The sequence below is a fragment of the Stigmatopora argus genome, chromosome 4, assembly GCF_051989625.1.
Source record: "Stigmatopora argus isolate UIUO_Sarg chromosome 4, RoL_Sarg_1.0, whole genome shotgun sequence".
Lineage (NCBI taxonomy): Eukaryota > Metazoa > Chordata > Actinopteri > Syngnathiformes > Syngnathidae > Stigmatopora > Stigmatopora argus.
The window spans coordinates 17,570,602-17,582,119 of NC_135390.1; the positions used below are offsets into that span (position 1 = coordinate 17,570,602).

At 42.8% G+C, this 11,518-nt stretch overlaps 1 protein-coding gene across 2 annotated transcripts; it reads left to right on the forward strand.

Annotated features, from left to right (window-relative positions):
* The first annotated feature begins 180 nt into the window (after window positions 1-180).
* mios (missing oocyte, meiosis regulator, homolog (Drosophila)) lies at window positions 181-11,277 on the forward strand. Of its 2 annotated transcripts, none has more exons than XM_077598795.1 (12): window positions 181-385; window positions 935-1,810; window positions 2,415-2,904; window positions 4,066-4,164; window positions 4,239-4,493; window positions 6,762-6,931; window positions 8,082-8,147; window positions 8,238-8,396; window positions 8,691-8,843; window positions 9,336-9,540; window positions 9,614-9,743; window positions 10,584-11,277. In XM_077598795.1, the coding sequence occupies exons 2-12, from the start codon at window positions 992-994 to the stop codon at window positions 10,672-10,674; spliced, it is 2,637 nt and encodes an 878-aa protein (XP_077454921.1). In that variant the 5' UTR covers window positions 181-385; window positions 935-991; the 3' UTR covers window positions 10,675-11,277. The 2 variants fall into 2 exon arrangements, with proteins under 2 accessions (XP_077454921.1, XP_077454920.1); XM_077598794.1 differs by lacking the exon at window positions 181-385 and adding an exon at window positions 393-595.
* The last annotated feature ends 241 nt before the right edge of the window (window positions 11,278-11,518 follow it).

Below are 11,518 nucleotides of genomic sequence, written 5' to 3' on the forward strand. Positions count from 1 at the left end.
GACGTAAGTAAATAGCGGCCATCTTTCATCGGAACGGATCGATAGAAGCTGACAGAGTGAGGGATTCTCTCCAAGGAAATAGTCTTAATTTACTCCGTTTCAACGGATATATAAATACGTGTTTCAAAACAAGCCGTAACAGCGTAGTTATGATTCAGGCTGTCGGAAAATGAAAAAAATGGCCATTTCAAAGTACACGCTCCGTTTACTGCAATGATGTTAAACCAACGGCTCTGACACAAAATGGCCGACATGTGACGATGTTTATCCGATTTGGTTTACCATATCTAGTTTGAGAAAAAAATCGAAGGGAACTGTTAAACTAGTATTATTTTACTTACGGACCTGTATTCATGTTACACACAACAAGAGTACTACGAGTCAAGTAAGTGGTCACCGCCCATGCATGTGCATTTTAAGTTTTAATAGTTATGCAGTTAAAGCATTTGAAATTAAACGTAAATTCTACTCATAATTGCAAACTACGGATATGGAATTATTCCACCCCTGCACAAAAGCTCATATTCTAAATTCTTAACTCCACTCCGGTTGTGATTAGCATTGTGTTGCTAGCATGCCAACAAAACTACAACTTGTAAGTATTCTCATCACTTTGCGCTGGGAAATTGCAGTCAAAAGTTTGGTGTTTGTGGGTCTCGTCATTTTTTAAGTGTCTGCGTTTGCTTAAATTAACTCTTGTAGGAATTTGGCACTTATGTGTCACATAGTTGGAGGGTATTTAGGGTACTACATTTACCAGCTGAGTTGGAAACACATTTTAGTGAACAACTTGGTTCAAATTGGCGCTTTAAGTAAGCCTTCTACGATCTTTGATGAGTAATTTAGGCCCATTTTGTAACGTTTTAGCTGTTGCATTTTTCACGTTTCACATTTCCAACCTTTTCATGTTCAAATATTCTTTTCACGTGCCCAGGTGGGGTTGCCTGCGTAAAGCGGATCCGCAGGAGGATCTTTTCGCCACCGGGCAATCATGAGCGGCTCCAAACCGGACATCCTGTGGTCCCCGCACCACCCGGACCGCTACGTCATCTGCGATTCGGAGCTGGGCCTGTACCGCATCGGTCCGGCGGGCGGCGGCGAGGTCAAGGCCGGCACGCTACCCCTCTCCGGGGAGACGGCCGCCACCTTGCTAGCCATCAACTCGGACACGCCCTACATGAAGTGCGTGGCCTGGTACCCCAAGCAGGAGCCCGAGTGCCTGCTGGCGGTGGGGCAGGCCAACGGGCGGGTGGCGCTGACCAGCCTAGGTCAGAGCCACAACTCGGCCTGCAAGGAGCTGGTGGGCAAAGAGTTTGTGCCCAGGCACGCCCGACAGTGCAACACGCTGGCCTGGAACCCGGCGGACAGCCACCTGCTGGCGGCCGGCCTGGACAAACACCGCGCCGACTTCTCGGTGCTCATCTGGGACGTCAGCGGCAAGTTCTCCCCGGAGGCCGGCGCCTCGGCCGAGAAGATCCGACTGTCCTCCTCGGACGTGGAGCCCGGCTCGGTGGTGACCAAGCCGTTGTACGAGCTGGGCCAAAACGATGCCTGCCTGTCCCTCTGCTGGCTTCTCCGCGATCCCAAGCTCCTTTTGGCCGGCATGCATCGCAACTTGGCCGTTTTTGACCTGAGGAACACCAGCCAAAAGACCTTTGTCAACACCAAAGCCATCCAGGGGGTGACGGTGGACCCTCATTTTCCTGACCGCGTGGCCTCCTTCTTCGAGGGCCAGGTGGCCATCTGGGACCTGAGAAAGTTTGAGAAGCCCGTGCTAACCCTCACCGAGCAGCCCAAACCTCTCACCAAGGTAAAAAAAAAATTGTAATTGAAAAAATACCCAAAATGTAAGCTAGGTGGGGTAAAAGTTGCGCAATAGAATTTTTTTCTACATCTCTAATTTTTTTCATTATTCAAATGGTTTTTAATTTTATCTAGTAGTTTAAAAAATTCAGCATTGAAATTATTACAAACCAGAGATGAGTTCAACTTTCAAATTCATGTATGGTTAATATTAACATCAAATTAGCAATCTTGCTCATAGTCAATTATGCATTAATAATTATATAGTACTGATAGAAACAGTAGTACAAGGGAGCCATAAACAATTCATATTTTTAAATATAATTCCTTGAAAGCCAGACCCAAAATTTCAAAGTAAAAAAAAATGCGTACGTTTTTTTTGTCATTTAAACAGTACAATAAGTATCTAAATTCTTTTAATCACATGGTTATGCACTAGTGGAGATGAGTGAAAGTGCAGCCGGCTGTTTCCTTATTTCCACCAAAAACATAGGCGTAAAGATCGAATCAGGGAGATTTTGATCCAATCGTGCGATGCAATATCGCGATATATCGCAAAATCGATTTTTTTTCATCCCCCCAAAACCACTTTGAACTTTCGTGCCCATCAGGTGGCGTGGTGCCCGACCCGCACGGGCCTGCTGGCCACGCTGACCCGCGACAGCAATATCATCCGCCTGTACGACATGCAGCACACGCCCACGCCCATCGGCGACGAGACGGAGCCCACCATCATCGAGCGCAGCGTGCAGCCCTGCGACGGCCTGATCGGCACCTTCGCCTGGCACCCGTCCCGGCAGAACCGCATGGTGGTGGTGTCGGCCGCCAACCGCGCCATGACCGACTTCACCGTCTTCGAACGCATCTCGCTGGCCTGGAGCTCCACCGCCTCGCTCATGTGGGCGTGCGGGCGACACCTGTACGAGTGCGCCGAGGACGGGCCCGACGGCGCCCAGGGCGTCCTGGAGAGGGACATCGCCACCAAGATGAGGCAGAGGGCGCTGTCCCGCTACGGCCACGAAACCGTCCAGGTGTGGCGGAACCACCTGCTGGCGGGCGGGAACGATTCCCAGCTCAAGTCTTTGTGGTTTGACCTCTTTTATATCCTTTTTTTTTCCAGCATTCATTTGGTTTATGACTACCGATAGTGCACTTTCAATTGAGGAATGAAATCTTTTCAAGATGTTACGTAAGGCTAAAGCGCTCTTAGCAATGGAGATGTATTCAAAATGAATTGAGGCAAACACTCGATCGCTTGTTTAAGGTTTAACGTCCCCTCTATTTCATGTCTCTTCTTAGTCACATGAATATCGAAAGTGGTTTTGAGATAGGTTAGCTTGCAAAGTAAAATAAGGCTTTTTAGTCATACATATAAAACATAATTTTTCCTCAGCTGTCCATTTTAAAAAAAATGTTTATTTGGATATTTTTTTTAAATTGGTTTTTGCTTCTCTGCGTCCACTATTAAATAAATAAAAAAATATATACATATATGTGTATATATATTTAATACTTATTTAATAATGAATGCAGAGAAGCAAAAAACATAATTAAAAAAATGCAAATAAACAACATAAATTTTAAAAAAATGGACAGCTGAGGAAAAATTCTTTTTATATATATATATACACATACATATATATATATATAAAAAATAGTGAACGCAGAGAAGCAAGAAACATAATTTAAAAAAAATCCAAATAAACAATTATATATATATATATATATATATATATATATATATATATATATATATATATATATATATATATATATATATATATATGTGAACGCAAAGAAGCAAAAACATAATTTTTCCTCAGCTGTCCATTTATATAAAAAAATTGTATTGTTTATTTGGATATCTTTTTTAATTATGGACAAAAAAATAAATCACCAGTTAATAAATACTACTATCCACATAAAAGTATTTGTGAATTTATATAATTTTAACAAAAGCAAATTTTTAACCTTGCACTCATTTAAAAAGGTTAGGCATTTTATATCCTGCCTACTTCTTTATTTTTTAATTCGGAACTATTTTACAAGCACTTTTGTCACACAAAATTCCAATGTTTATTTTAATGATTCGCTGCCATTAACGCCATTGACATTTTTTTAAATCTGACTATTTTGCTCATTTCAAATGATCAATCACTTCTGAACTATATAAAAAAAATGACATTTCAAAGATGTATACATATATTTTTTAAAACAATATCATCTACAAGTACTAGGTGACCATTCCTATCAAAGTCCCACATATGAAGCAGTGCGCCGAAGACCCGGAAGCAAAAGCGCAGGGGAACAAGCAGGCGGCGGCCTACTCGGGCATCAAGAACATCGTCAGGACCAGTTCGGGTAAGCCAACGTCCGCTCCGTCCGGGCTCCGCCGCCGCCGTACTCCAAGAAGCCTCACCCGGGTCCCCCGCCAGGCACAACGGAGAGCCACAAGTGCTGGAGCGGCTCGGAGCGGCAGACGGAGGCCACGCGATACCACAGCGAGGAGCGCGGCCTGGCGCTTCGCCTGTGCGGCTGGACGGCACGGACGGCCGACGCTGACGTGGAGCCCTTCTTGCGTTCGCTGGAGCAAGAGCGCGAGTGGGAGAGGGCCGCCGCCGTGGCGCTCTTCAACCTGGACATCCGCAGGGCCATCCAGATCCTCAACAGGGGAGCCATGGCCGATAAAGGTGAGCTAGCTACAGCTGAGTATGACTTCAAATTATATAATGTGGCTATAAATCACTGTTTTTTTTAATGCTGTATTTTTCGGACTCTAAGTCGCACTAGCCAAAAAGTGCTCAACCAAAGGGGAAGAAAAATATACGTTTAAGTCACACAGGAGGCCACCAATTCAGGGTTTCCCCCGCTGGGATAGGCTCCGACCCTAGTGAGGATAAAGCGGTTCAGAGAATGAGATGAGGAGCATAACTTGTATGTTTGGGGGACTGCGTTTTTATTTATCAGAACCCAAGAGCAAACATTATACATTAAAGTAACAGTAAAATTGGGAACAACAGAAAATATAGGCGCTTGTTAATGTAATATTCTAATTTTTTTTTAGACCCTTATACATTAAAGCAGGGGTGTCAGACTCGGGTTGGTTCGCGGGCCGCGTTAACTTCAACTCGATTTCACGTGGGCCGGACCATTTTAGATATAATATTTAGATTTTTTTATATAAATGGATTAAAAGAACTGGATTATAATCTCTGAATATTCACTTTTTTTACAGATCTAAAACAATGTTTATTTTAGCTTTTGTCTATATATATTTAGATTTTACAAAATGATTTTTTAACTAAAAACACAGAAAAAATGGTTTAAAAATTACAATTATTGATTTAAAAGGGGGGAAATCAGGAAATTGAATATACATCTATACTCTTCAATTTAATTTGATCCTAAAACAGAAAATCGGCACTCATGATTTACTTTCCCGGGCCACAGAGAGAAAAGTGCAACTTATAGTCTGGAAAATACGGTAGTTTAGCCACTCATTTTAAAGTATGTCAAATTAAAAAATCGCCCACCAAAACATGCAACTTATACACATCATTGCGACTCATACTATATATTTTTTTTCTCCTTATTGTGTATTCTTTGGCTGGTCTGTAAGAAAAAACCACTCATCTCCAAATTCATATTATTTAATTTCATCCTAACAACTTAGTTTTATTGACATTGTAACCTTTCCTTCTTGAAATTCTCTTTTCCTTCATTGATCTCACGACATTTCCCCCCAAACTGAGCCTTTCCATCCATGTGTCATCCGTCTTTGTGTCTTCATCTAAAAGCGCCATCTATAAATAAACCGTGAAGCAATTGTATCGCAATATCCTGCTGTTTTGAAAGGAAATTGGGCAAGTCTCTCTAACACACGCTCCTCCTTTCCCTTCCATGTTTTCATCGGAGACGGAATGCGCCGTAGATTGTCCCCGGGACGCGCCTCCCTAAATAACCCAAAATGTCCGAATCCCAAATCCAATGAAACGAAGCGCCCGAGGAATGCGCGAGACGACGGCGCTCCTCCCGGTGGCGCGCCCAGCTTTAATGAAAAACGTGCGCTCGCTCCGGGTGCTCTTGACTCACCGCCGGTCTGCCCATGTAGGTCAGATGTTTTTCTGCTGCGTGCGCTAATGAGGCTTTCCTGAGGGCAGGCAGCTGCCCGCGTCATTAGATAAGACCCGTTAACAGTCGCTCTTAAGTGCATAAAGCTGGGGAACGGACCGGACCGTATGTCACCCGCGTCTACACAATAGCGCCAGTGGCGGGTTGTTTTTAGGGCCCAAAAAAATCGGACCCTGAAGGCTAAAGACGGCGAATCCGTTTGAACTGGGAGGGTCGGCAGAGACAATTGGTTAGAGGAGAAATTGACATGTAATGGGTTAAAGTAAAAATTAATAATTATTTTCATGTACAAATGTGATATTTTTTAGTTTTGTTTAAGAATATAATTACTGTAGCAACAATTTTTAATACTTTCTAATTTAAAAAACTACTTTTAATCCCTCAGTATAATCTTATTATTACATTTTTTAAGTTTGGCCGGCAGAGACAGCCAATAGGTTAGAGGATAAATTGACATGTAATGGGTTAAAGTAAAAATGAATAATTATTTTCGTGTAAAAATGTGATAGTGTCATACCTGTCAACCTCTGCCGATAACTGCCCTTATAAATGATTATGATTCCCCTTACAAACCCCCAAAAAACCTTACAAACACCGTACGAGTCGTACGGTGTTTGTAAGGTTTTTTGGGGGTTTGTAAGGGGAATCATAATCATTTATAAGGGCAGTTATCGGCAGAGGTTGACAAGTATGTAGAAAGCACACAAGAAGGCAGCCATTTTGGTTCAGGCGGCCATTTTAGGCCTGATTTCTCAGGCACCTTGAAAGTGGAAGAAAAATTCAATGTTTTGATTTATTTTGATTTTTTTCCCCGCCCCTCGTCGCAGGCGACTTGAACCTGAACGTGGTGGCCATGGCGTTGTCGGGATACACGGACGAGAAGGCCTCGCTGTGGCGGGAAATGTGCGGGTCGCTCAGGCTGCAGCTCAACAACCCCTACCTGTGCGTCATGTTCGCCTTCCTCACCAGCGAGCCGGGATCCTACGACGGCGTGCTGGTACGCAAATTCAATCCAAACTTACAACGCCGCGACTAAAACGTAGAAAAAGAATTTATTTCACTATTTCACACGCCAACGACAAATCAAAAGTTTCTGCGGCAGCTGCTGTTTCATTTTGTTAGTCGTCGCGAGCGGTTTAAACAAGATTAAACTGCCATTTTGAAAGTGACAAATTTGTTTGCCGCCATATGGTCTACAATACGGAGAACACTTGACGCCATTTTACGAGGGCCTCCCAAATAAAACTTGTCCGTCGACTTTGTTTCTCGTCAAAATAAAATATTTATAAAATTTGGGATAAAGGAAAAAAAATATATATATATTTTTTCTCTTTTCTAGATACAGAAAACAAAAGCAAACAAAAGTTAATCATGTGCATCAACTTCACCTTTGTCGATTAAATACAGTTTAAATAAGATTTCTGTCGCGCTCAATGAACTACAAATTCTACATAATATTTATGATTTTTTTCAATTGATGTCAATATTTTAACAAAAACAAGAGGAATAAATGTAGATCTGTTTTCTTTTAACTAGAAAAATAAATGTGAATCAATATCATATGACATATTTACTATTTAGTTCGGGTTTTTGTCTTTTATGATAAGTGTAAATTATAAAATGTTTAAAGTTAAAAATAATAAGGAAAACAAAAAGTTATCACACATTTAAATACATAAAAAACTACATTGTCTCCTCTATTTTTCTAGATGGAAAAAATTAAAATCAATAAAATGAAAATTAAAAGTATCTTAAAAAATATTTTTCAAAGACACTTTGCTCAAATTTCAACTCAACATTGTCACATGTAAATAAGTAAAACTTAAAAAAAGAAATAAAGAAAAATAAGATCACGTTAAACCAACATTCAACAAAAAGAACTGATTGTTCAGAAAGTATAACGCCTGTAATATTAACATACAGTCGTACCTCTACTTACGAAATTAATTGGTTCCAGAACTTTTTTCATAACTTGAAAATTTCGTGAGTAGAGGTGTACTTTATATGTAAATTCTCTAATTCGTATCTCGAATCTCTCATTTGCATATAAAAAATGTTGTAACTGGAAACTTTCATACCTAGAGGCATTTGTAAGTAGAGGTATGACTGTGTGTATATATATAATATTGAAATGTACTTCCTTCCAGTACGAAAGCAGCGTGGCTGTTCGCGACCGAGTTGCCTTTGCCTCCATGTTCCTCAACGACACTCAGGTACGGTTCTATCTCGCCAAACCTCCAACATTTTTACACTATGCGCACTTTTCCGTTGCGTTTTGAGAGTTTTGACGTCTTCTCCCGCAGCTCCCTCGCTACGTGGACAAGCTAACCGGTGAAATGAAGGAGGCCGGCAACCTGGAAGGAATTCTGCTAACGGGCCTGACCAAGGACGGCGTGGACCTCATGGAAAGCTACGTGGATCGGACCGGAGACGTCCAGACGGCTAGCTTCTGCATGCTAAAAGTAACACTTCAATTATTTACTTATTATTAGTTCAGCGTATTTTCTCACATATAAGCTGTATTTATATCCTTTGCTTAAATTCAAAGAAAATACTTTGTGGTAATATGCAATAAATAAATAAAAAATACTATTTTTCTATGCATTCTGTATTAAAATGAGTTTTTAAAATAGTCTGTTTATTTTAAGTCTCTTTTTAAATTAATTGTTGATTTAATCTTCCTTCGCATTTCCTGTCATTGGCAGCGTGTGGCAGGTTTCTATTGCATGAATGAAGCAAACTTCTTCATTTTTTAGGGTTCCCCAGGCGAGGTGCTGAAGGACCCCAGAGTCCAGTGCTGGATTGAAAACTATCGCAACCTGCTGGACGCGTGGAGGTTCTGGCACAAGCGGGCCGATTTTGACATCCATCGAGGAAAACTGGACCCAAGCTCCAAACCGCTGGCGCAGGTGAAAACTCCAATGTTTGCATGACCTCGTTATTTCAAAACCTGAAGATGCCGAATAGCATTTATGGGAAAGCACATACCGTATTTTCTCGCCGATACGCCTTATTTGTCGCTGACAAACCAGACCACTTCCTGGTTGTACTGCTCACGTGACTTCCTTTTTATATTTGTCTACGTGCAGGCAACGCTATTTCGGACTATGCAATCCAGCAATCGATTTTTACGGTATTTCAGAAATACTATATGCGAGGATTTTTCGTAAAATGTTCCCTTCAAAGTAACACATTTGTACTCTATTAAAACCATGAATATGGAGGTGAAAATTGTGAACCAGGTCGTCTTATATGAGAGAAATTGTCAAATTCAACGATTTTAAAGCAATTTTAAGGATACGGCTTATATGCGGATGCGGCTAATATGCGAGAAAATGCGGTACCTGTCGCGACACGTTTGTACGGCAATTCCTTTTTGCGATCTCATCTGTCCTCCGCAGGTGTTCGTCAGCTGCAACTTCTGCGGCAAGTCCATCTCGTACAGCTGCGCCGCCATGCCGCACCAGGGGCGTGGCTTCAGCCAGTACGGCGTCAGCGGTTCCCCCACCAAGTCCAAAGTGACCAGCTGCCCGGGTTGCCGCAAGCCTCTGCCGCGTTGCGCCCTGTGCCTCATGAACATGGGCACGCCCGTCTCCAGCTGCGCCGGTCGGTGGCGAGAAAGCGGCGAGGGGGCGGAGTAACTAACCAAAACCTGAGCGCTTCCCTCATTTTTCCGCAGGGACGGGGAAATCCGACGACAAGGTCGACCTGACCAGAGAGAACAAACTGGCACAGTTCAACAATTGGTTCACCTGGTGTCACAACTGTCGCCATGGCGGCCACGCCGGACACATGCTCAGCTGGTTCAGGTGAGCGGGTACACGGTCGATTGGTCGCCGGTCTTTTGGTCGCCCGGAAGGTTATTGATAATTACCATTTAAATCGTTGCTCAAATTCCCTAAATACAAACTGCGAATTACTATTTAGTCATACTTAATGCCCTATTAATTATTAGGCTAAAGAAAAGCTCCGGACTTTTATTGTTTTTTGTTGGAGAACTTGTTAAGACCCTGACGGACGTAGCTTCTTAAAGGGACAACGCATGTACATTCAAACTCTTCTACACTCACACGTCGGCTCAGTGAAACTGCTCATGGCCATTGTTGGCTTTGATTGATGCGTAGACCGTGTTGTTTTACCTTGTTTTGTCGCCGGTCTTTTGGTCGCCAGTCTTTTGGTCGCCAGTCTTTTGGTCGCCAGTCTTTTGGTTGCCAGTCTTTTGGTTGCCAGTCTTTTGGTCGCCAGTCTTTTGGTCGCCAGTCTTTTGGTCGCCAGTCTTTTGGTCGCCAGTCTTTTGGTCGCCCATTGTTGTGGTCCGGGCGACCAAAAGACCGGCGACCAAAAGACCGGCGACCAAAAGACCGGCGACCAAAAGACCGGCGACCAAAAGACCGGCGACCAAAAGACCGGCGACCAAAAGACCGGCGACCAAAAGACCGGCGACTAATCGACCGCACACGGGTGAGCGGGTGCTGAGACGAGCGCCGAGACGTCCAATCGCGGCCTTGGTTTTTTCTGTTGTGGATTGAAATGCGTTCCGGCCTGTCCGATCCTTTTTGAAATGGGAGGGCCGCTAGCCAATGACCGTTCGTTCTGCCGCCCTCCCACTTGATTGGACGTCTCTGAATATCCATCTCGTGGCGTTCTAGAGATCACACGGAGTGTCCCGTGTCGGCGTGCACGTGTAGATGCATGCAGTTGGACACCACGGGCAACCTGGCGCCATCGGACAGCGGCTAAAAAGAAGGTGGGACCCCTCTGAAGCCGCATCACTTAAAGGGAAACTCTCAGGAGAATCAACAAAAGGCCAAAATGGGCCTGAAGCAGCCTAACCTGAATAAATCAGGTTCAAGTCAAGAACTTGAAAAAGTCATCATCATAGGTGCCAAAAATGTTTCGTTTTTTTTAATTATTTAATCAAATGATATTCATACCTCATGAGCGTTGTTAGGATGGAACGGAAGCAAGTTTGGAGACATTGTGGCCACCGTCAAACTCATTTACTGCCTTTGACGTTGATACGCGTCTTTGGGAGCAATGAGTTCAGGTTTGTGGACACAAAAAGCTATTGTTACAACAAAAAGGATTGTTTTTAATCGCAAATTGTGGCGTGAGATGACAATATTTCAGCACGCTATGCAAAATATTATTCTATTTGATTGAGAAGACTGTTAGTTCACAGAATGTATCAATCGTGAAATAATGTACTCTGACATACCCCCCCCAAAAATGATTGCCAGATGCCGATTTGTTTGCAAAATGCGGCGTGAACGATTGTTACAAGTCAATGAAATCCTTATTTTGCCCTACATTTTCTCACTAAATGATACATTTTTATATCAACTGGTTGTAAAATGTGATATTTTGCTTTAACCCCTTCTTACACCAATTATGATTTTTATATTTAATCCCTACAGGGCACTCATTTAGCTCATTGGCTGCCAGTGACGGCGCTAATTCCCTCATTCGCCCCTCCCAGTCAAAATAAATTGGACGTCTAGCGCCATCAATGGCCATAACGGTAACGGTATCGGTGCAACACTAATTTCATCACAAAAAAATGTATTGTGCAATCTTGGAATTT